A 26212-nucleotide genomic window follows, 5' to 3' on the forward strand; every position below is an offset into this window, starting at 1 on the left:
CTGTGGTCGTCTTTGTTCCAACTCCATCTCTCTGGATTAATGTCCCAGGCCAATATCGCCCTATCTTCCCCACCAGGCACATGGTATATGCAGCAGAGGTAATAAATAGCGGGCTAAGCCCCCGTCCACCAACTCCCACACTTCATCCACACAGAATAGCAATGGCGGTCCAGGAAGTTGAATGCCCTTGTTCATGTTAGGGGGCCTTACTCCTTGAACCCCAAAACGGAGTAATATGTTTGCAGTGATGCCATCTCTCAAATAAGTTCCTGGTGATCTAGGGTGCTTCTTGGCATCAGTGCACACTCGCCACTATCAATCGGCAGCACCACATGCAGACGTTGTTGTACTCCTCCGTCTCTACTGGTCATTCAGTGGTGCATTGCAGAAGATTGAGGAGCTGTCGGCTGGTAGTTGGGTCTAAGTCCTTCAGTAGCTGAAATGTGGCGCTGGAAAAAGGCCATTTCTTGTTTTCTTGCTCTGATGGTTGGTCACTAGCCCTCTCTGTCCCCCTTATTATTCAACATTTATATGCGGCCATTTTTAAATATTTTCTCTGAGTTCAATTTGATTTATCACCAATATCCCAATGACACGCAAATCTATGCTAGGCTCAGGAATTCACCAGAAGCCATCAATCGAGCACAAAAAAAAACAAAAAGAAAAAAAATGGATGCCCAAAAATAAGGTTCCATGTAATCAGGCCAAGACTAAGGTTACTGTGTTTCTGCGTTTCTGCCGAAGAAAAAAAGGAAAGAAAAAACAATAAAATAATCGAATTTACAGACTTCCATTCTGGGTTGTCTTGTCAGCCCTTTTTAAAATTCTGACCACTTTCTCTACTAAGATTAAAAAACGTAGGCTGTATTTGGCAGGCTAATTTATGCAACAACTCACAAGTTAGTGAAGTGGTTAAGTCCAACTACATCCAAACTGAAACGATTAAGACCTATCCTGCCCCTCATCACAAAATCAGACAGTACCACGGTTAAAGGCACCTTGGTTAACTACAAATTGGATTATTGCAGCACCCTTTGACTATTCAGATTCATTGTCTACAGGTTGCTCAGAGCACTGCAGCTCGACTCCTTTACAGCTTCCCCAGAACTGCTTCAGTATCACCAGACCTTAAGAACCTCCATTGGTTGCCAGCTCAGCAGAGGATTATTTTTAAGACTCTCCCTCTGCTTGATCTTTAAATGTATTGTTAGGGTGTCGAAGAAGGAAGCGGACACAAAAGGTGGCATGGTTTCGGTTATAGACTTATTTTTAAAAGAAAAGTCCCCCACTAACCCAATTTCTAAGAAGTGTTTCCCTGCCACAAAACTAATACTAAAAGGGTCTGTCAGAATTTCAGTCAAATCAAATACCACCATCTCATGTTTTAACCTACTTCTATCCATCTCACAACAACAAAAGAATAATCTATCAAAAAGTTCCTTTTCCTGGAGAATGTCTCCCTTCTTGTGATGCTTGGATAATCTCAGAATAATGTTCTCTTGTAACAAAATTATGCAAAGATGAATGACTCCCTTCCCCTGGTTTGCGTGTTTCACACAGTCTTTCCAAATCCATCAGAATGGCACCCTTCTCCTGGTGTAGTTGATCGTTTCAAAATAAACCAGTGGGAATGACATCCCATGGCGTCTCTACAACTCTCAGTTTGGTACAGGAGAATGACTCCCTTCTCCTAGTATTGCTTGGCACAGTTCACAACAAGTCTTAGAGGATGGAATCAATTTCTCTGACTTCTGTAGAGTATGCTCCAAGAGCTTTGACCTCTTTTCCAAGAGAATGGCTCCCCTTCTCCTGGTGTCTCAATTTCTTTTCACAACCCTAGCTTGATTTACATTTTGGCACTCAGTTTTGTTAGCAAAGTCGAAAATCCGTCATTGCTGATCACTGTGATCAGTGCCACCACTGCAACAAGGAAGTTGACCATACTTATACAATGTTGCCAGTCCAGTCCTGGTGGATTGTGAAAGTCCTTTGTTCTTGTTGATAACTTAATCTGCATGCATCCGCTGGGCCACTTCGTATCAGTACTAGCAAGTTCAATGACCTTCATGTCCCCTGTGCTCTTCTCGTCCAAATACTTTGTGGCTTTAGCTTTTTTCCCCGCTGTATTACAGCAATACAGAGGTTTGCTTTTAACAAAATCGTTCTTAACAGTAGGGAAGGAGAGGGATTGTTGGGGAGTGACATTATTCAATGGGCTGCACCCGAGCGGATAGTCCTTGTCCCCAGAGGGGAATCCCTCCCCATGAGGTTGTCACGCATTAAACCACACCCAGGGGGAATATTGGGTGGCGGCTGCACCTCCCTAGCGTCATGAAAAATTGCTCTGCTTTGGGAAGAAGATACAACACCTTGTGAATCGTCAAAATTCATAGCGCCGCACCTAGCTATCTTGCCAATTCTCTGTCCACTGCCCAACTCATTTTCTGTGATCTTCTGGACAACATTTCTGAACCATTCACTGCTTCCGTTTAGTGTATTGTGGAGATGTGCTTCTATTGGCGGACCTGTGCTCGGAACCTGTTGCCTTTCGAACTCGGGGTGATGGACTCTCAGTCCTTATTCCGGAAAAAAGCAGAGAAATTAACTGCTCCAATGAGTTCTATTATCGAAATTCCAACTTCCTGTCTCTTCCCAGGTCTTATTTTAACATCTGCACCTAGAAGCAGTTTCTACCTTGTTCCTTTAGATCGGTGCACTACAAATATAAAAATCTAAAAGAGACTGGCACAGGGGTGTGGTGACAGGAATCGGGGCCCTCTCGACTCCCACTGCCCATCTCGGAGGTAGGATTGGCTCTGCATTTCGCCCCCCCTCAGTAGGCCTCCCACACCGGCCAGGGGTTTCTGGGCGCTCTTGGCATGGCCAGGGTACTGAGGCAAAAAGAAGAATGCAGAACGGGTGGTTGTAGGTAGCAAGAAGGCATTGATGCAGGGAGCCTGCTAGGGACTAGAATACCAGAAGGCATTGGTGAGTAACTATTGAGAAGCAGCAGCTTTTCAGTAGCAAGCTTGGGCCTAGAACCAGATCCGGGTGGGGGTCTTGATATCACCAGAGCTTGCCAAGAAGCATCATAAAAGTGCCCGGGATAGAGCCTGGTAGGACCTGGTTAGAAAGAGAACCTAATCAGAGCCTGCAGTGTCACATTCCAAATTCACAACCAGGATGCGCTTTAAAATGACAAGAAAGGAGTGGCATCCCTAAGCACCTTTTGAAAAAGGCACAGGCGGAGATGCAAATCATGGCAGGATCAATCCTGACCCTGTCAAGATTTGTTTTTGAAGTGTGACGGCTGAAGATTAAACTGCGGCTGTCACACTAGCATTTCAATCGGCCCCAAAAGGGGATACAAAAGCTTTTTGTCCCACTGTAATTTACATAGATGGGCCATGTACCTGCCTGTCTCCATATTGGTAGCTCACAGCCTTTCATACATTCATTTGGGAGTGCATTATGCAAGTGGACTGGACAGCGCATCTTTATCCAAGCAATGTAATAGCAGGTGCTACGAACCCAACATATCGACCTTGGAGGGGTGAAGGGCCAATTCTGCATAGTGTGATACAAACTTGCAGCAATTATAATCCACAATATCCTTGGAAAATAAATTGAACAATGTAATCAATTCAAAATAAAAACAAAACTGCAATACCAACCTGGTCTGCAATTTGATTGAATTCCGGTTTCAGATAGCTTAAAAACAGACCCTCTTCCTATTGTAGGATTTGTTGCAAGCATAGCTGAATGTCTTGATGTCATGCATTCCTACAGAAATATTAATGAGAAAACTATTTTGAAAAAAGTCCTTTAGCTGAGTGAAATGCTTTGAAGGTTTTGTTGGTAAACATGCAACCGTAAAGAGCCCTCTGACAAGATTGCATTGTTTTGTGCGAATATTTATAACTAGGATTATGCATTGCTTTTAAAGCATATACAAAAAAGAAAAACACATTTTGTGTTCATAGTTTTAGAACAAAACCTTTAGCAAACATACATTCATGAGTTTGACATTTAAAAGGAAGAAAACATTTTCACTTAAAAATGTAAGGCTTAAGGAGAGAAGAAAAAGACAAAAATGAACATAAGATACATAGTGCAAGCAAGCACATGTTGTAGAATAAGGAACAAGTTACTTACCTGTAACTGTTGTTCTCCAGCCTGGGTCTGGCATGGATTCACATGCTCATGAATATTCCCATCGTCAGGCCGGGAATCCTCGGTATAGAAAAAATCAGTATCAGTTTCGTTTCTGATCTGTCTTTCTTAGTAGTAACCAATCACTGGTCTCTGGGTCATACTGCCCCCAGCCAACGAATGCCCTCTCCCTAAGCCCTGCCTCTGGCAGCCATCCTCAGATTTGGTAGCACGTAAAGTGGCAGTATGACCAAGTGACGAGCCGCAGAGGGGTAGGCGGGAGGGTTCGCAAGTGAATCCATGCCAGACCCATGCTGGAGAACAACAGTTACAGGTAAGTAACTTGTTCCTTCTCCAGCATGGGGTCTGGCGTGAATTAACATGCTCATGAATATAAGAAAACATAGCAGTATACACATGCAAAACCACGGGAGGTGGCAACAGGCTCAACATTAAGCAATACAAAAAACTCAACATTAAGCATCTCTTACCTCCTCACCAGGCTCACCTTAAGCGAACAGGTTACGCAGCACTGCTTGGCCGACCCTGGACTCCTACCTGGAGTCCTGATCGACGCAGTAGAATCTTGTGAAGGTGCGCGTCGACCTCCACGTCGCAGCCCTGCAGATGTCGAGCAGGGGAACACCAGATAGGGGCGCTGTGGTAGCAGCGATCGCTCTGGTTGAGTGGGCTCTCGGACGGCCGTGCAGCGGTCGGTTTGCCAACCGGTGACGGTGCATGATGCAGCCGGAGAGCCATCTGGAAATGGAAGCCTTCGAGAGAGCCTTCCCTTGATTCACAGGTCCCAAGTTTACAAACAGCTGTGATGTCTTCCGAAAACTCTTCGTGCGGTCCACGTAGAACTTAAGCGCTCTAGCTACGTCCAGCGAGTGCAGAGTCCTCTCAGCCGGCGATGAAGGCGACGGGAAGAAAACTGGCAACACCAAGGGTTCGTTGAGGTGGAAGTCAGACGGCACCTTGGGCATGAAGGAGGGGTGCGCCCTCAGCACCACCCTTGTGTTGTGAAAAGTCAAGTATGGTGGCTTGCAAGATAGGGCCTGGATCTCTCCCATTCGTCGTGCGGAGGTGATGGCCACGAGAAATGCTGTCTTCCACGACAAACTTCAACGGTGCCGAATGCATAGGCTCAAATGGGGACCCCATGAGCCTGGTCAGCACCACGTTGAGCTCCCACGCCGGGGCAGGGGCATTCACCGGCGGGAATGATCTGAACAATCCTTTCATAAATTCCTTTACCAGCCGATGAGACCACAAGGACGCCCGTCCTGTAGCTCTGGTGTATCGTGAGATGGCGGCCAGATGTATCTTGATGGAAGCGTGATCTAGTCCAGCCTTGGCCAATGACAGTAGATATGGCAATACTTGAGGGGCCGTAATCAGGGTTAATCTTCTGTGCACGGCACCAGACAGAGAACCTCTTCCATTTATACCCGTAGCACTTGAGAGTTGAGGACGCCCTGGCCTTTGCAAGAACCTCTCTGCTGTCGGCTAGGATGTCATACCCTCCAAACTCTAGTGCTGCAGGAGCCAGGCCTGCAAGTTCAGCGACTCTGGGTTGTGATGAAGAATGGTGCCTCCTTCTCTGGAGAGAAGATCCACGTCCGTCGGCAGCTTGACTGGTGTGGACGCTGACAAGTCCAGAAGGTCCGGGAACCAGATCTGTCTCGGCCATGCCTGTGCGACGAGGGTCATCCTGCACCGGGACCTCTTGAGCTGGTTGATGAACCGGAGAAGCAACGGCAACGGAGGGAACGCATAAAGAAATAGGCCGTCCCAGGGGAACGAGAAAGCATCGCCCATGCTCCTCGGCTGGGGAACCTGCTGGCGAACCTCCGGCACTTGGGAGTTCATCACCGCTGCGAAGAGATCGATCTGGGGTCCGCCCCATCGTCGGAAGAGTCGATCCACTTGATCCTGGCATAGTTCCCACTCGTGGCACCAGCACAGCTCTCTGCTGAGTGAGTCGGCGATGGTGTTTTTTATTCCTACCAGATGAAAAGGCACCAGAAACATCCCTTGGGCAACGGCCCAATGCCACAGATCCTGGGCTTCCTTGGTTAGGGCAGGGGATCTGGTTCTGCCCTGCTTCCGGATGTAGAACATCGTGGTGGTGTTGTCGGTGAAGATCCTCACCACCTTGCCCTTGAGGGACGGAAGAAAAGACCTGAGGGCCCAGAACACTAGGCGGAGCTCCAAGATGTTGATGTGGAGTGAATTCTCCTCCGGGAGCCAAAGGCCTCTCGCGTGAGGATCTCAGGAGTGCGCTCCCCAACCTTCCAGGGAGGCATCCATCGTCACTGTCACCTGGTGAGCTAGGGTCTGAAAGTCTGTGCCCGCCGACAGATGAGAGAGGGTACCCCACCACCAGATCACCTGACGGAACGTCTCGTTGAGTGGGATCATGTCCTCGAAGCTGCCCGTCGAATGGACCCAGCGGGAGTCGAGGAACTCTCGTAAGGGGCCCATCCAAAGTCTGCAAAGGCGCACCAGATAAATGCAGGAGGACATCATCCCGAGGAGGGACTTGATAGATCTTACCCTGGCCATGTCCGTGGCCAGCAGACGCTGCACCTTGCCCAGGATGGTCCTGGTCCTTTCCTCTGACGGCGAGGCCAGCCGCGCCACTGCTTCAAGCCTGGCCCCCAGAAACAGGGCGACTTGCGACAGGACCAGGTGGGATTTTGGAAAGTTGATGGAGAACCCCAGGTCCATGAGCAGCTGGATGGTCTTCGAAGTGTGCTCCACGGCGAGATCCCATGTCTTTGCCCGGATGAGCCAGTCGTCCAGGTAGGGGTAGATGTGGATCCCCTGCAGGCGCAGCCGCGCCGCAACCGGTGCGAGGCACTTGGTGAACACCCTGGGTGCCGACTTCAATCCGAACGGGAAGGCCTTGAACTGGTAGTGCTGCCCTTGGACCACGAACCTGAGGAGCCTTCGGTGTTCTTTTTAGAATGGGGATGTGGAAGTACGCATCCTCCAAGTCCAACGACAATAGGAAATAGCCCTCCTCCAGCTGTCCCAGCACGTGCTGGAGGGTGACCATCCAGAACTTCTGTGCCTTGATGTACTTGTTCAGTCATCGCAGGTCCAGGATGGGATGCCATCCTCCTGTCTTCTTTACGAGGAAGTACCTTGAGGCCCCGAAGCCTCTTTGGGACGAGCTCGATGGCACCTTTCTTGAGCATCGCCCTTACTTCCAACAGTAGTTGTGGGACGTGATTTTCCTTCCTGGCCACGGGTGGAACCCAAGGACACTTCTTCTGGAACTCGAGGGCATGCCCCTGGGCCAGAGAGCGTCCAGCACCCAACGGTGGTGGAGATGGACTACCATACGCTGATGAATTTCGCCAGCCGGCCTCCCACCGGGGTGCTCAGGTGGGAGCCCCGACGCCCTGGCCGGTGAATCCTGTTACGTCGCGGCCTTGCCGCCTTGGCCTCCTTGGCGACAACAGGATCCTCCTGTCTTGCCGCTTCCCCTGTAGGCCTCCTGCGACGAGGAGCGGGCCGCTTGGCGGTACGACGAGGAACCGCCGCCGAATCCTTTGCAGGCACCTTGCTTGCCTCCGGAATTCCAAAAGGACAGCTGTCGTCGTTAAAGAACACACAAGGCCCGAGTCGTCTCGGTGTCCACCTCGATGGCCTGTAGTGACTCGTCCACTGTCTTGCCGAACATGTTGTTCCCGTCGAAGTTTATGTCCAGAACCCTGGTCTGCACGTCCTGGCGGAAATCGGTGGCCTTGAGCCAACCGCACCAGCGAAGGCAAATGCTGTTTCCCATCTGACGAAAGCCGGTGTCGGCGATGTCTGTGGCCACCATAATGGCGTGGTCCGACGCCACTTCGCCTTCCTGTAGGATTTCCAGGGCCTCAGCCCTCTTGTCGTCTGGGAGGAAGTCCAGCAAGGGAGCACAGCTCGCTGTCGTAGTGTGCCACGATTGCGAGGGCGTTGGCCGCTTCAATCATCATCGCCGCCGACGAGACGACCCGCCGTCCCATGGCGTCCAGCTTCTCCTCCTCGCTGTCCAGCGGGGATGTTGAAGTTGAAGCCGTCGCCCCCGCCGCTTTCTTCTTGGCCGCCGCAGAGACAACTGAATCCGGGGACGGCTGTGACCTAAGGCACATACGGGCGGAGTCCGGGACCCGGTACTTCTTCTCGTACCGGTCTCTCTTAGCAGGAGCCGTGGACAGGTTCTTCAGGAGCGCCAACCCCTCGTCCCAGATGTCATCCAGTAACGGGACTGAGAGGACAGTCTTCCTCTTACCAACCCGCCATTGGTAGAGGAAACCTTCCTTCCTTCCTTCTGTTCTTCGGGGCAGAGCTGGAAGAGCTCAGATGCCCTCGCGATCATGGCGTGGAAAGAGCTAATCTCGTCGGGGGGAGGAGGCCCGAGAAGGTGGTGAAGGGAGGTCCATTCCGTCGTCACTACCGTCATCGTCCATCCCCGTCGTCGCCGTCTGCGTTCCCGTCTCATCCCTCGGAGGAGGGGGTGGGGTTTAAGGCTGGTAGGGGGGGGGGTGGACTCATCTCTGCTTGTTGGGCGGGCTTCCCGACGAACCAGGCTCTGCTGGGTCCTCAGTGGGGGGTAAGGGAATCCTTGTCCTTATCTCTGTGCACAGGTTCTGTATAGCCATCAAGATAGCTCCTGAATTGTCCTGTGGAACGGGCACCGGCTGCAACAAAACCAACGGTTGGGCATGGGGTCCTCCGCGGCCCTCTCTTCCTCGTCGGCCCCCCATTGCTCTCCTCGTCGGCCTCGTCTGGATCCTTCCCGTGGGCCCTGGATTCCTCGAACTTCCTGTCCAGGATCCTTTGGACGCTCACCAACTTATCTTCAGAGGTGGTATCCGTGTCCATTATGGCGACCGTGCCCCCCCCTTTCTCCTGCTGGGGTTTCACGGAGGTCTTCGCGATAGGCAGAAAAGATGATTCCCTCCAAGGTGGCAGGGAAACTCTAGCCCCTGAAGTCGTCTCCACTGGGAAACCCTCTGTAGGTTTCCCCAGGGCCGCCAAGGCTCCCTCAATCGAGGCCTTAGCCTTAGAATCATGGCCTTCACGAACTTGGGCATGCCTGAGGCCTTCACCTTGGGGGGGAGGATCACTGCCTCGCTCCTCCTCGGCTGTCTCCGTCGGGATCGACCAGGGCTTCTCCCGAAACATACCCGGGTTCTCCGACTTCCTCTTCACCGAGCCAGAGCGTTGGCTCGTGGTTGATGGCGTTGGTGATAATACGCCCTGCCTGGCAGCCGAGGAGCCCGACCGATCGGCGCTCCCGGTGCCCACGGACTCGAAGTGCTTTGCCTTTTGTTGGGCCCCCATCCCCAGAGTGCCCTCAAAGGTTTTAGAAGACCGCTCAGATTTCTTCTTCTTCTTCTTCTTCTTCTCACCCGCTGCTGGGCTCTTCCCCTCCAGCCCGTTGGTGAGTCGAATACGACGATCCTTCATTGTCCGTTCGGACATATTCTTCTTACAAAATGCACAGTCCTTCTCCACGTGCGATTTGTCGTTGTGAAGGCAGTAGAGGCACCGAGAGTGCCAATCCTCCTTAAAGACGTTCTGAAGTCTGCATCGAGGACAGCTCCTGAACAGCTTGGATCCAACAGGCGTCATGCTTCCTTTGTCCTGGGCCATGTCCATGCAGGGTAGGCCTCAAAGATCTTCTGGAATCCTCCGAGAAGTGGCAAAAACGACGAAAAGGGGCGTGGAAAATTCCAAAAACGGGTTCCCGTTGATCGGAAGTAGAGTCGGTGGAGCTTCAGGCTCGATTGACTGAAAATAGAGTAAACTCTTCGAAAAAACAGAAAACGCAGAAAAAGCATGAGGACTCCCTTGAATCTGCGGTAAAAATCTGAAGATGGCTGCCAGAGGAGGGGATTAGGTAGAAGGCAGTCATTGGCTGGGGGCAGTCGGACCCAGAGACCAGTGATTGGTTATAAGTAGAAAGACAGTTCATAAAACGAAACTGAACGTGATTTTTTCTTTACCGAGGATTCCCAGCCAGGCGACGGAGAATATTCATGAGCATGTGAATCCATGCCAGACCCCATGCTGGAGAAATGGCTATTCCCCTCAGCACTCTGACTATCCCCATACTCCCCTGTGAGCTAGGCACCTAATCCCAGGGGTACCGCAGCAGGAATTATGCTCCCTTTCAATTACCTAAGAACAGTATGAATCCACGACAAACCAACCTGACTAACAACTCCCCAATAGAATACTGGAGAGAATGCACGACGCAGAGGTTAAAACAGGAAGCCAGAAACAGGTGACGGATGGTGGCCAGAAGCAAGGCCGGCCAATGTATTGCACTTAAACCAATCTGCGAATGGCCACTATTTGCATAAAGATGAATTCCGTGGGGTGGCCAGTGTGCCTGCACTTAGCTGAGTGGGGTATTCAATGACCTGCACATAGATGAATTATGAGGGTATCCGATAAATGACTCTTCGACTGACTCGAATTGTGCGGAAAGCCATTGTATTGCACTTAGAAGAATTGAGGGTATCTGTTGTATTGCACTAGATGATTTCTGGGGTTAGACAATATACACCATCCAGTAGAATTTTGAGGGTGGCCAATGTATGGTCTTAGAGGAACTCTGAAAGTAGCAAATGTAATGCATTATTGAGGGTAGCCACTGTATCGCATTTAGATGAATTCCGAGGATAGCCAATGTATTACGGCAAGTTGAATGGTAAGGGCAACTAAGGTACTGCACTTAGACAAATCAGAGGATATCCAATGTATTATATTTAGATTAATTGGGAAGCGAGCCCATATAGTGCACTAAGATAAATGTATAGGGCGTCCACTGGTTTTGCATCTGGATGAATCCTAGAGGACAATGCAAAACTATACTAGGGGCAATTGGCCAGTATCTTAACAGCGCTCTGAGCTCACCCTTCGTAAATCCTGCTGCATATATGCAACCAAGAACCAGCCAGGACACATGGGTACTACCTTCCACTACATGCACCATCCTAAGACTCGTTACATACATATCCGCCATTAGAATACAATTATCATTGCGCCAACATTTGATATAGCTGCCCACATAACGTATCCCCTGCTGTCTAATACTCTCCAGACCAAATTCCGGAGTCCACATAAGACATTCACCACTATAAGACATACTGCACAACACCTCTGCCATTAGAATGCAGCAATCACGCACAATATAATTCGGTCTAGCTGCACACAGAATGTCTTCACCTGCCCTTGCACACTATCCAGACTACACATTCGCACTCATCCACATGCCTAATCTAGCTGGGTAACTAGCAAGGACTTGGCCAACCTGGTATTGGCCAAATGCATGCATGCATTCTACAACTCTGAAGAATTTCCCACACATGCACTTTGCTCCTCCAAGTGCGTTCAAGCTACAGCGCGTTACAACCGTACCAATGGTGAAATGCTCTATACAAATGACAATAACATGACATCACAGGCGTGCCCGTCCACTTTCTTGTGCTAGTTACAATGAGAGAATCAGGCTTTATTTGACCCCCCGATATACAATGGGTCGGAGGGGGTTGGTCTGAACATCTTTACAATTTGGGGGTCCACTGCCATCGTAAGGTTACGGGTGAGTAGAAAAGGCTGAATGTGCCTCTGCATGGCCTGCAGGAGTAGTAGAAACTGAGCTGCAGACCTTTTATCCCCAAGGTTGTCTTCTACAAAATATTTGTCCACTTGTGCTTCTTGGGTATCGATTTTTAAATGTTCGTCAGCTTTCAAGAGGAGCTCATTATACTGCAGCTGATTATCCACAGGGGAGTCAGCTACGGGTTGGTTAAGATGGGTAGGAGATTGTATGATGTTGACCGTCATTGTAATACTGGTCTGTGTCATATAAGTCCCCTTGGTCTGCTAGTGAACCAGGATCTTCAGAGCCTGAAGTGTTAATGAAATAGAGATATTGGGACATGTCTTGCGAAGTGCTTGGCTGGGCAATGTCTAGTTGTGTATTTTTTGGCAGCAGGTTGATCTTTAGCTGCCTCCCCTTGTGAGGGCCTTTGGAGGTTAGACAATTGATCAGAGTGAGGATCAAAGAAGTCTACAAAGCATGCCATTCTTTGCATTATTTTGTCGACTTTTTCAGGGGTCCAATGAGTGGTGCTAGAAAAACCTATGTGAACAGGGGTAGAGATACTCTCTGATGTAGAGGGTTGTTTATGCTGCCTGGGGCCCTGAAAGGGTGTCACTACAGAGAGAGGGCTCTTTATCCTTTGAAATAGGGGATTTAGAGCATAGGGGCGTCGAAGATTTTGATTTTTTGACGCCTTGTCTGGGACACTTTTTTTTAATGAGCTCCCTCACTTTAAAGCTATTGGAAAGGGCTGTCTAGCTCCCTCACTTTAAAGCTATTGGAAAGGGTTGTCTAAGTGTCTTTCACAGGTTTTGTCTGGTTTATTCACGGTGTCAGAAACGGACTTCAGTGTCTGTTTTGGTTGCCTGTGATGTGGAGAACACGATCGCAATGGCCCAGAGGACAGGGATATGTCAGACCTTGCCTTCGAGTCTACGTATGGCTTAACGGTCAACGAATCGGCCAATTGTCGGGGGAGGGTTGTGTGCTTTATGTGGAGTGCAGTGTGGGTGCCTGAATAGCCGGGTGCTGTCTCCGTAGCAGAACTGCCGGCCTGCCTGATAGTCAGGTGTTAGCATACAGGAAACCATTGGGTCCCGATCGCCCTCACTTAGGATGCCGACACTGCCATTGCTGGAGGCTCACTCCATGTCCATAGCTGGTCGGCCTGCATGGCGTGATGAGCCCAGTGATTAGTCTTACGGTCCATTACCGGGTTGGGAAGGAAGTTCAAATCTTCATCTGTGGGAGGAATAACCCCAGATTTTTTAGGCCTAGTCTCTACGGGTTTATCCTTATGAGGGATGGGCCTAGTTGTCTTAGGTTTCTCTTTATGAGAAGCTTTTTCCCAAAGAAGGGTCTTTGAGGACTTCTTTTTAAGTACCACCCCACTCTCCCCCCGGCGCCCTGAGCCTTGTTTATGCAACGGTTTGGACTGTTTGGTGGCTACTACCTGATCTGACGCAGAGCGTCAACTTTCGGGTGCGGGAAGGGCCGAAGCTTAGTCTGCGGATGACCGGACCTCGGAGCGAGTTTTATGCGCGTATCCCTTGCCGTCTTTCGACGGTTGGGTCCTGTCGTGGCCGATCTCGAACTGGAATGCCCAGAGGCCAGGGACTCAACTGACCATTCCCTGGTTGCCGTGCATTGTCGGACGCTCGACCCATGTGTCGAGTCTCGACTTGGGGTTATTTGTTTAGTGGTGGGTGTTTTTGATGCGCTACCACCGCTGGGTGTATTCCCCACAACATGGCCGCCGGCCTGTCCTCCGGGGTCGAGGGCCTGCGCTTGGGTAGTCGGGAGCTATCCCGTCGCCCTTGTCATCACAAACGGCGGCGTTGCGGCCATCACTGAAAGTGCCGTCTACCTGCATGGCTTCGAGTTGCCTGGCTTAGTGGGCCCAGCATTTTGTGGCGTGGTCCTTTAAAGTCTTGGGCTTGAAGAGAGAATTCTCATTTATGGCTAATTTTCCCTCACCTAGTGGGTCCCTCAGCAGCTTTGCTGGATTTCAGGGGTTTATTTTTTCCACCTGGTAAGAGTGTGAGCCCTTTTTCCGACTCTTACATGTGTTTTGCTATGTGTATTTCTACTGTTTGTGTGATCTTGGGCTCTGGAGCTACACCACTCTATGAGCCCCACTTTTTGTGTGTGGTGCACAGCACCTTCTGTGCAGTGGCACAGGGTTGTCTTTGAGACTTCCCTCTGACTCCATTTTTCTGGGGCTGACTACTGTCCCCTAGAAACAGGTAAAGTTGCCATTTACTTTATGCAGTCATTTAAAACTACAGACCCAGTACACCCCATCTTACATGGAGTATTCCTATCCCTTTTTGTCTGTGCCTCTCTGAGCTTTATTTTGCTCTCTTAACACAAAGACTTGGCTGGTGGCAGTGGCATCTACCCTAACTTTTCTACCGCGATTATACTATATAAACATGGTACTGTTTTAGGCTATTATAGAACTTAAACCCGCTTGACCAAATACTTTTTATTTCGGCTACGGTTGGGTTTTATCACTATTTCTTTTTGTTAAAGTCCTTCTTGTGTTTTACTTTGCGTGGCAAACCAGGTTTGCCTCCTTTGTTCGCCACCTTTGGCGGGCTTCTGTCTAGAAGCCCTCCTTTGGTGTCTGGGTGTCTAGGTGGGCTGAAAGTGAGGGAGGGGTGTAGTCACCCCCTGCACAGGGTATCCTTGTAGACCCAAGTCGCACTTTGTCTTGATTGGCTGAGGTGGTTTTCCGGGCCGGGCTGAGTGATTGACAGCCAGGCTGTGTGAATGGGGGATTTTGGCATAAAAGGCAGGACTCTTGAACTGGAAGTCAGAGTCACCACTTGAACTGCAAAGAACCGAAGAGAAGCGGAGAAGAAGACGGCTGCTGCAACTCCCGAGTCCTGGTGAAGCCCTGCTGCAGTCCTGAGCTATCTACCCTTCAACGACAAGAGAAAATCAAGTTCGGAGTCTTCTTCCCTTGAGCCTGATGGGATCAACCAGCTCACCTCCCACAGGCAGAAGATCCTCTTCTTGGTCGAAATCGCTGCACACAGCTGTATTGGTCCGGATAGCCATCTGAAGAGCCTCTCAAGTTTTAAAAGGAGCGCACCTTTTATTCACCGTTGCTTTTGCTGCTGCTGGCTTCATCCCTGGGTAGTGCAGATCGCTCCAGACGTCGTCCTTCTTGTCCCCACGACTGAAGCTTCAGGGACCATGAGTCTGCAGGAACAACTGCCGTGGCACCAGCTTTTCTTCATACGAATAAGGTACTGTGCCCTACTTCGAGGAACTAGGGTGAACCCTTTTCTCCTCACCAAAGGCTTGTCCTTATCTTCCTTCCCTCTTATAACTTTTGCTTCCCTTTTGACAATATCTTAGTACTCCTGGCAATCTCGAATCGTGAAGTGTTCTAACCTTGTGATCCTCGACAACAGGACCCCTGTCCCATTGACACTGGCGCAGGCCTATTGACTTATCTACGTTCTAGAAAGTGTCTCTCGATTCTATCTGCCTTGACAAAAGTATTGCCTATGATTTTTATCCCCAACTCTCTTGTGTTAATTCATGTGCTAAGTGTGTTTGACTACGGTAACATTTCTGTTCGTGGGTATGCTTCTCTTTCCTAAGAGCGAACTGTCATTACTGTCAAAAAGATTGTTTGATAACCCGCGGTAACTTCTTTGTTTCACAACACCGGTCTGTCAAATCCAAAGGTACTTACCTTGAATTGTTCTGCACAAGGGGAATTGGTTGTGTATAGTGTATTTGAAGTGTGGTTTTAATTTAATAGAAGTGAAGTGTTTTTTGAACAGATGGTGTAAAAATAAATGTACTTTGACTCAAGGTTTCTGGTTAAAAAGTGTTTGCTTGAGTCACAGTAATTGTATTCCTTTGTGTAATCTCTACTACTGCTCATTTGCTCTCGATATAACTATAACTGTGTAGTACAGGCTTGTACCAAAAGTGAAACTGTACTACCACCTGTAGTCTTAATCTTGTGTAGTGGTCCCCAAGGGCACTGCCCAGGATTCTGCCCAACAAAGAGCCTACAAGATCGACAAAACTCCTCAACGTAGTCTCTTGGGAGACACAAGTTACAAACTAAATGCTTATCAACCCACAGGAATTTACGATTGCACTTGGGGCAGAATTTAAATGAGGTCTTGTCCATAACTACAAACTATGGCAGTTGAGCGAAAGTAGTCTAAGAAGAGGGCCATATATATCCTAAAATGAGCTTCCCCATCTCGCCCTACTGTCTGGGCCGAGGCCCGGGGCGGCCTGCCAAGGCCGAACGGTCCGTCGCGGTAGTCTTTCAACAAGCAGTCTCTTTGTCTGAAGTAAAGGATCGCAAGAATGAACTATCGGTTATTGAAATAAATCAATGGCTTTACGCTGAAAGTGGAAGTCTGCTATACGCGTCCGTTTAGAATGGCAGAACAAACAATCTGAGGGACCTCAACACATACAGTGTACGCCACACTAGTAATAGTATTACTGGCACGCCCTGTCGACGTCCCTTTTCCAGTTTCGAAAACAACAACTGTAATACTCTGCAGCTTCCACTAGATGTGGTACTATGCACAGCATGTGATCTAAGCAGATTCCACAAGCCTCAGATATATATATATATATATATATTACATCACTCATCGTAAACGTATTTCTGATGCGTGTATCTGCTTAGATTCACATGCTGTGCATTGGCCGACATCTAGTGGAAGCTGCAGAGTATTACAGTTTGTTTTTCGAAACTCGAAAATGGGCGTTGACACAGGGCGTGCCAGTAATACTATCCCTAGTGTGACGTCCACTGTACCCATGATCCCTCACGCGTCTAGGACCCTCAGATTGTATTTTTTCTGACATGTGGTAGCATGAGGAGTAGCGTGAGTAAGATAATCCAAGCAGATAGATAGATAGATAAGACTACAAGCATCCATGCGCCTTCTCTCAGAGGGGAGGAAGGGTGGGTCGCATGTAAATCTAAGCAGATACAAGCATCAGAAATACGATTACGGTGAGTAATGTATCCCTTCTGATGCTTGTGGAATCTGCTTAGATCACATGCTGTGCATAGATTAGCGAGCAGTGTTAGAAGAAGGAGGTGGGAGGTGAGAAGGGTCATGAGCAAATAAATCTCTTAAAACCGCTTGTCCCACTTGAGTATCTGTCTTGGAATGGGGGCCAATGCAATGAGTAAAACTGTGAATAGAGCTCCAAGTAGCTGCTTTGCAAATGGTGTCAAGGGGTACATTTGCAATGAAAGCTAGAGTGGCCCCAATGCCTCTAGTAGAGTAGGCTCTTGGGGTGAAAGGCAGAATTTTTTCAGAAAGAGTAACACAGCTGGATACAGTTAACAATCCACTTAGAGATGGCACCTTTAGAGACGCGATCTCCCTCTCTGCCTGTAGCTACGGAAACAAACAGCTGATCTGTTTTCCTTAGCGGTCTGGTCTTATTAACATAGTAGAGGACCGCCCTACACACATCTAGGGTGTGTAGTTTCACCTCAGCCGAGATTTGTGGGTCTTGGAAGAAAGCCGGAAGCTCGATGGACTGGTTCACGTGGAATTTAGAAATAAACTTAGGTGAGAACCTAGGGTGTGTACGTAAAATCACTATCTTTATTAACTGAAAAGAATGGATCCTGCACTGACAGAGCCTGAATTTCACTGACCCTTCTTATAGATGTTATTGCTACTAAGCAATAAAATCAGTTTGAGACTGCTTTTATGCATGGGTTCGAATGGGGGGGCCCATGAGTTTAGATAGCACCATGTTAAGGTCCCATCCTGGTGGTGGGTTTGAAATAGGAGGGTGAAGTCTCTTTACTCCTTACATGAAAGCTTTAACCACTGGTATCTTCCACCACAACACCTTGTTATGGGATGTGGTGTATGCCGACAGAGCTGCCAGGTGTACTTTCAGTGAGTTAAAAACCAGTCCTGCATCCAGCAGGTGGAGCATGTATGTAAAAATAGTGGAAGGAGTGCAATCAAGTGGGTTGATTTGTTTATTCTGGCACCAGATAACAAATCTCTTCCATTTGTCAAAGTAGCAGTGCCTCGTGTTTGGCTTCCTAGATTGCTTTAGGATGTCCATACATCTCTGTGGTAATTTGAGATGTCCGAACTCTATGACCTCAGGAGCCATGCTGCTAGGTTCATTGAGTTGGGTTGAGGAAGCACTGTTTGACCTTGGTGCTGGGACAGTAGGTTGTACCAGCCCGGGAGTTTGATGGGTTCGCACACCGCTAGTCTGCGTAGGTGTGGGAACAACAGTTGTCTCGCCCACATGGGAGCAACTAGGACGAGCGTCATTGACTCTCTGTTCATCTTGTTTACCACCTTCCTGATGAGAGGTGTTGGTGGAAAAGCGTACGCAAACATCCCTGACAAGTTCATCCACAGGAAGTTCCCCTGGGAGTCTGGCTGGGGGAACCTGGATGCAAATCCTGGGCACTGTCTGTTTTGGCTTGCGGCGAATAGGTCTATAGTGGGGAAACCCCACTGAGAGAAAATATCTTCTACGATTTCTCTGTGTAGACACCACTCGTGTTCCTCTGGGAGGGGATGTCTGCTCAAAGCATCCGCCAGAGAATTGAGATCCCCTGGAACATGTTGAAATGACAGGAAGATCTTACGTCTGAGTGCCCATATCCAAATTTTCTGGGCAAGCTTGGACAGATTTTGCGAACGAGTCCCTCCCTGCTTGTTTCGGTAAAACATGGCTGTAGTGCTGTCCGTCCGGATCTGCACTGACAGATTCAGCAGGTAGGGCTCAAACGCTTGAAGCGCTCTGAATACTGCCAGAAGCTCTAGCAGATTGATGTGATTCTTGACCACTGAGTGAGACCAGAGACTATGAGCTGTGTGGTGGAGGCGGTGAGCTCCCCACCCTGTCAGGCATGCATCAGTTGTGACTACCGCCTGCATCTCGGGATTGTAAAAAAGGGTTTCCCCTTGGACAGATTTTATCTTGTCCACCAGTGAAGGCTTTGTACCAGTGTTGGCGAAACGACCACTAGATCGTCCCGCTGACCACTTGCCTGAGACCACTGTTTCGACAACCATTCCTGCATGGCACACATGCACAGGCGCGCGTGGGGGACCAGGTAAATACATGATGCCATAATACCCAGCAAACGCATTGCTTTGCGTACCATTATCTGGCGACCGGCCTGATAGTGCGGAATTTGCAGCAGTATATTCTGAATTCTTTCCTCTGATGGAAAGGTCAATCCCTCTTGCGTGTCTAGGATAGATCCTAGGAACTGTTTGGAGGTGCTTGGTACCAGACTTGACTTCTTCTCGTTTATTGAGAAACCTAATTCGAAGAGGACGTCGATCGTCCTTTGAATGTTTGTTCTGCAAATTACTGGGGTCTCCCCCGTGATGAGCCAGTCGTCCAGGCAAGGGTACACCGGGATTGCCTCCCTGTGTAGGTGTCCCGCCGCCACCGCCAGTACCTTGGTGAATACCCTTGGAGCCGAGGCTATCCCGAAGAGCAGTACCTTGAACTGGTAGTGCCGACTGTCCACCTTGAAGCGCAAGTACTTTCTGTGCGCTGGGAACATGGAAATATGAAAATAAGCATCTTTCATATCCAAGGTTGCCATGTAATCCCCCTTTTTTAGGAGGGGGATTACCTCTTGTAGCGTGGTCATACAAAATTTTTGGGGCTTGACATATTTGTTGGCAGGCCATAAGTCCAATACTGGGCGCATTGTCAAAACTTTCTTTGGCACAAGGAAGTAAGTTGAATAAATACCCTCGTTTACCTGGTGTCCCGGGATGAGTTCTATCGCGTCCTTTTCTAGCAGAATGGCGATCTCCTCGAGGAGAATCTTCTGATGTTCTAAAGAGTGTACTCTTTGTCATGGAGGATGGTTCCGGGGACGCTGCAGTAGCTCTATACAATATCCTGTGGATACTGTTGACAGCACCCATCTGTCTGATGTGATCCCTTCCCAAGCCTGGGTGAAGTTGGAAATGCGTCCCCCTACTGGGGTTGTGTGAGAAGGGACCCTGAACTGAGCGTCACTGCTTTGGTGGAGGCGTGCCGCCTCCCTTGCTGGGGCTGCCTCTGCCTTTACCACCACCTCTCCTATTACCCCTGCCGTAACCCTGGGTAGACTGTTGGTTGTTCCACTGTGTACCCTGCCCCTGGGAATAGTTAGATCCTCTCTGGGAATTTTGGCCGCGTGGGCGACGAAAATTACTATTCCCTCTCTGGTTAGGGGGTTTATTGGTTAACTGGCCAAGGGACTTGAGTGTTTCGTATTCGTCCTTGGCATTCTTCAGTACGTCTTCGACTGCCTTACCAAACAACAGATCGGTTTCCACCGGTTTGTCCAACAATGATGCCTGGGTTTCTGCCTTAAAACCAGACTGCCGTAACCACGCATGTCTTTTGATAACAGTGCCTTCTGCTATCAATCTGCCTGCGATGTCCGCGGCGTCGAAGTTTGCTTTCAAAATGCAACCAGACACGGCTCTACCCTCTGCGGAAATCCGAGCTAACTGGTCCTTTAAAGGTTCAGGAGCAGAGGCTATGAGTGCCGCGACTTCTTCCCACTGATGGCAGTTGTAGCTGGCCAACAGGGTGGTGGAGTTTGCAATCCTTGCTTGATAGGCGGACGTTGAGGCTACTTTCCTGCCAAAACCGTATAGTTTTTTGCTCTCCTTGTCGGGAGGAGCTTTGGACGACGACAAAGGTGTTACAGCCCTCTTATGAGTGTTGGTGACAACTAGGGAGTCTGGCTCCAGATGTCCTCTTATATAGAGAGGGTCAGACTGGGCCGCCCTGAAAAGTTTTTCAACCCTGGGATTGACTGCTCTGATGAGGTTCGGGTTCACCAGGGACGGGTCTATTCTTCGCTGAATGGACTTGAGGATAGGGATGGTCTGGGCAACAGGACTCCTTTCTCCCACTAACTCTTCTGCGAAGTCCCTCTCCTCCTGGACACCGTGGGTGTCAATATGGAAATGTTCTGCTGCGCGTGCGAGAACCTTGTTTAGGAGGGGTTGGTTATCGACCGGGGAGTCGGTAACCGGGGCTTCGTTCTCTACCGGGGAATCTACTCTGTATGCTTCCGGGTCTTCCTCTTCCTCTTCCTGGTCCTCATCATCCCCATAGTAGCCCGTCCCGGTTTGCTCTTCTACCATGCCAAATTCTTGGTCCTCACCAAAGGAAGCCTCTCCTTGATACAGTGAGTATGGTCTTGAGTATGGTTGTACCTCAAAGGGGTCTGACCTCATCGGTGTTTCAAACCAGGGCTTTTTACTTGGGGGGATAGGATCATTAGAGCCTGAGGGTGTCGCCCCTTGTGAATCATACGAGAGGAAATGTTCTGGATTTTTATCATAAAAATCAGCCAAAGAAGACATCCTTGACATGACCCTATGTATGTCTTCACTCGACCATTTTTTGGAACTGGGAATGACTCTCTCAGCAAGTCTATGGGATTTATCTTGAGTAGATTTGCTGGTTTTAGACATATCAGCAGACCTGGTTTTTTCTGTCTGTTTAGGGGGAGTGGTGTGTTTCACAGGTGTGGAAGAGTGCAAAGGCTGCTTCTTCTGCTGTTTTCCCCCCTCCCCGTGAGTGGAAAAATGTTTTCCCTGTCCTTTAGTGGCTCCGGAGGTTTTTGATGCCTGGCGTCGAGGATCGGGGGTGGGGTCCGTGTCCTTCGAGCGTGGGGCCTCGCTGATTTTGTCTGCGGGCTCTGACTCCTGGAACGCGGCCTGGGGGTGGAAGTCGTCTTCGTCTTCCGATGATCGAACTTCTGTTAGCCTAGGGAGCGAGGCACTCTTGGCAAGAGTGGATGATTGCTTGGAGTCATGCGGCGATCTTGATTGCGAGCGCCCAGAGGACACCGAATCGGACCGTTCCGTTTGTTCCTCTTTCCGAGAAATCAACGCCGTCGAGTCTCGGTTGGACTTTGTGTGTTTAGTGTGTGTAGTGTGTGAAGCGCTTGTGTCGCCGGGGGTCTTCCCCATAGCCGCCCTGCCGGACGACCTTCTGAGGTCGGGGACCTGCGCTCGGCTGTCTTTCGACGCCGTAATGCCCTCGCCGTCCGAAGGTTCGGCGTCGCTGCCGTCGCTGAAGGCACCCTCCGCTGCCATGGCCGCCTGCCTGGCGTGGTGGGCCCAACGCTTCGTCGAACGGTCCTTAAGTGTCTTAGGTTTAAACCTACTACACGCTCTGCAGTTCGCTTCGGGGTGGTCCCTCGGCAAGCAGAGATTGCACGTGGCGTGCCTGTCGACCCAAGGGTATTTGCGATTGCACTTGGGGCAGAATTGAAAAGGGGTACCCTCCATATGCACCTTGAAGCAGTGGGCTGTTAAGTGTAGGAAATGTATAAGGTGTACCTATATACCAAGAGTGTAGAGTATGTACAACCCCCCACTCTCCCTACTTGCAGGGCCGAGGCCAGAGGCCTTCCAAGGCCCGGGCCGAGGCCAGAGGCCTTCCGAGGCCCAAATCCGTCTTCTCCAGCCGGCATTGAGTGTCAAAGTTCGATGTTGAGGTGGGGAAGGATGTCAATAGATTAATATTTTAAATATTTCAGCAAAAGTATGGCTAAGGCCAGGGGACTCCGTAAAATGCTTCCGACCAGTATGGCGGAAAAAAACAATCTGAGGATCCTAGACGCATGAGGGATCTTGGGTACAGTGGACGTCACACTAGGGATAGTATTACTGGCACGCCCTGTGTCGACGCCCATTTTCGAGTTTCGAAAAACAAACTGTAGTACTCCACAGCTTCCACTAGATGTCGGCCTATGCACAGCATGTGATCTAAGCAGATTCCACAAGCCTCAGAAATATATATATATATACACACATACACATGTTCTAATCTCCATTGAATTGCACAGGGAAACGTCCTCAAAAGGGTCTCAGATGTGAGTTGAAGAATAACAAGAGTCACCTCACCTCAGAATTTCCTGACCCGACAGGTCATTCTCCAATCATGCATCATGTACACAATGCATGCAAGCAAAGCATGGCACTGCCGCCTTCCTTTCTGTAGAGCAAACCAGACACTGGCAAACCTCCTGCATGCCTCTCTGGGCTTGGCGCCAAAGTCCTAGAGCCCCCTGCACAATGGTCAATATTCAGCAGTAGTGAAGCAAATTAGTGAGGCAAGTAAAGCAGATGGATGGCTGGTTTCTCTCAGACTCCTTACAGCAAATGAATTTCACCAATATCCAAAATAGGGCTTCCTATATAAATCTATACCTGGACAGTGTACTTCACTTGCATAAGTTATAAGCATGAATTATAAGTCAACAAATTGCCATTTCCACCAGTTGTGCATCTCTGCCATGCGCTATCCCCAAGGATAGACACACTGTAAAGACACACCCACCTTAACACCCTAGTCCCCACGGAACCACATGGATGGCACACCTGCATGTCATCCAAGCATTCTGGCAGAGAATCTTTCACCCTATTTTAATCACACCTCCAAAGCACCACTTTGCTCCTTTAGACTCTAGACTAGAGTGTCATGTGACCTCTTCCACCCCTCCTTCTGGCTCATGAACACCAGGTTCTGGAATCAACTTTCTGCATGCTGTTTGGTGGGTCTCCTTCAAATTCCTTTAATGTTGCTCACTCATCAGTCACGACTCAACAGTCGATGTCGCCAGTGTGGAAGATGAGCAAATTAGGACAGTCATGCAGCATCTGTTTGCAGGTCACTGTTTCGAGAATGATAAAAGTGAGGAGCAGAAGCATTTCACACACAATTTCTACAGACCTCCACTGTAGTAAAACATACTCACAGTATTGCTGCACCTATGTGCCCAGCCCAGCTGCTCATGGATGTTTAAAATGTCACTGGCAAAAACTTGCCACTGGTTGATCATTTTTGAAAGGGCAAATGAAGAAATCATCTTTCAGATAGCAGTTCGGCAGTCTTAAAGTCAACCGTGGGAGGGTGGGGAGGAGGGGGGGAGGAGGGGGTCAAGTGCATGAGGCAAAGAAACATGAATACATTACAAGAATAATGGTCCTATGCACAACTCACCCTTGCTTAAACGTAACTCTTCGGATGTCACTCATGTGTTCAATTTGGTGAACGTTATTTAACTATTTGACTCTATGAAGGTTATGTGATTCAAAAATGTATACATTTAGTGCATAAGATTGGGTTCTTCATAGCAACCATGTACAGGCAAGCATGTGATATGCCTGAGCAACAGACTAAATTGAGCAATATTTAGTGAAGGGTTTAGTTCTTCTTGTATTAAAAACATATATTCTACAAAACAATTGAATACGTGGATGTGGCCCTTTGGTTTTGCTAATCATTAACTTTAAAAAATATGCACGCTTTCAGTAGGAGCTTTTATATTGAAAAAACGTAAGCATGACTATGTTGCATCTGGAGATAGAAGGGCTATAGTTGAAAACAGCAGGGTGGTGGGAAGGTTTGGTGATATTTATTTCACTACATAATGTTTGCAAAGAGAGATCTGTGAGATGTTGGTATTTGCTTAGTCATACAGCCCTAATACAATACATGAATGATGCAGCCCATGTGCACAGGCTTGTGAGGCATCCAACCCTCGAGCCACCTTGGATACACAACGTTCACCCATCAACCTAGGCATTTGGTACTATGTCAGGCCGTATTGTTGAAACCGGCAGAGGCAGACAATGGTGGCTGATAAACTGTGGCACGTTGCATCCAGTAGATAGCACTTCCGGGCAAATGGTTTAGTTACAGATCTTAGTTCAGAAGAGAGCAATTAAACTGATTTTGAAAAACAGAGAATGCTGAAGCAATAATCTCTCCAGAAGTGCAAAGGAACTGAGCATGCATAAAGTTACAACCAAACTCTCCTGCCACCTGCCGTTGTATCAAGGCCCTGCGCATCAGAATAATGATACGGACACACAATTAAATACACAAATATAGTTACTGTTTTAGAAGGCCATATTGTTTTACCTGTTTATTCAGATGTTCAGGAGTTCTTGAATTTATGCTGATGGGACTGTGGAAAGTCACAGGAACATTGCTAATACTGGCACCATCTAAAGATTAACCAAATTGCGAGAGCACAGATTGTTATCGTTCAACAAAGCAATGAAATTCTAAAACCACTGTATGACCACAACTGCACCATGAACTTCAAGTATAAACTCCTTCATTTTTAACAACATATGCATAATGATAGTTTGTCATGCCGTTTAGGATTCGTATTAGGATTGTCAAATCTTAAACGGACAGCAATCGAAATAAAATCAAGTAGCTTACTTCTGCCTTCACAGGAATCGAGCACACCCTTCATAACACGATCAAATGGTTTTTGGTGCAAACTGAGGAAAAAAATAATATTTTAAGTTACGGAATATGCAAAGCTACTGAAACTTAAAAGGCGTGTAAATGCCCAGTACTGAATGCACAAGCTTACAGAGGACCTTTTAATGACAGGAATAAAATACACCATGCATGACGTTTTAACTGAATGCAGAGTTTACAAACAAAGTAAAGTAACACGATGAGGAAACTAGCACAGTCAAAGTCAGTAATATTGGCTGTTTAGTAAACAAATGCGGATGTTTTCAAAAGTAGACTTCGGACCCTTGCTGGCACCACCATCGCAAAACCTGTCACGATCGGTAGGTCAAAGGGAATGTGGAGCCGGAAAAACAACAGGGTTGGGTAGGAAAATGTTGCAGCTCACAGAAACGCAGTAAAAGTATCATGCCCACAACTAACACATTTCACTTCCTTGTCCATGAAACCTCCAGCACAACACCCAGGAAACCGCATCCTCCTGTGGCTTACACTTATCCCGTGGCTGCCTCTCATAGGACAACTTCAGATCTGTGAAAAAGCAAAACTTGCCAGCATCTTGGATAAGGTGATCGTTATCGTTGCCCATCATTTACATTATTTCTTGTTCTTTTGCACTTTTCTGGCTCTGCGCGAGTGCGAGGGGAGACTGACCTCAATTATGCGGTTCACATTATTTGAATGATTGTGTGGGCTCAGAACGGCATCTTGATCAACTCCTTTTACTTTGATAACATGATCGTCATTATAGGGCTTCAATCGGTTCAGTGCAATGGTCCTGAAATCCACACCTGCTCTTTTACTTCACAACCCATTCAACGGCAATGTTGCCTGCCTATGGAATGAAGACCGTTCGGAGTGGGGCACAGTAGTGGATCCATACGTCATGCACACACTATTAAATGGACAGTAGTGCTAGGACTGCATCAGCTACTGTTTATACATTCCTAGGGAGTCTTCACCCCTGTCCCCTACCCAGGGGCGGCATCTGGGTCTTTCAACCGATGAAAATAACCATTTAAAATGAAAGGGGCCTCAAGTAACAGGGCCCCAGCAACTGCCCCCATGTTGCCAGTCAGCAACATGGCAATATGTTAATATCTCTATTTTTGCACTCGGAGTAATATGTGCGCTGTTTCAGCT

General features: G+C 48.6%; 1 protein-coding gene across 5 annotated transcripts in view; it reads right to left on the reverse strand.

The window, feature by feature from the left end:
- CENPC (centromere protein C) overlaps nucleotides 1–26212 on the reverse strand; it is a 1963500-nt gene that overhangs the window by 1098081 nt on the left and 839207 nt on the right. For all 5 annotated transcript variants that reach the window (XM_069630493.1, XM_069630492.1, XM_069630490.1 and 2 more), the window contains 3 exons: nucleotides 25028–25089; nucleotides 24719–24804; nucleotides 3675–3783 (listed from right to left, as the gene is read on the reverse strand). In XM_069630493.1, coding sequence (XP_069486594.1) covers nucleotides 3675–3783; nucleotides 24719–24804; nucleotides 25028–25089 — 257 coding nt within the window. The remainder of the gene's footprint in view (nucleotides 1–3674; nucleotides 3784–24718; nucleotides 24805–25027; nucleotides 25090–26212) is intronic.

The sequence above is a fragment of the Ambystoma mexicanum genome, chromosome 6q (assembly GCF_040938575.1).
Source record: "Ambystoma mexicanum isolate Mex_15411 chromosome 6q, UKY_AmexF1_1, whole genome shotgun sequence".
NCBI classification, from domain to species: Eukaryota; Metazoa; Chordata; class Amphibia; order Caudata; family Ambystomatidae; genus Ambystoma; species Ambystoma mexicanum.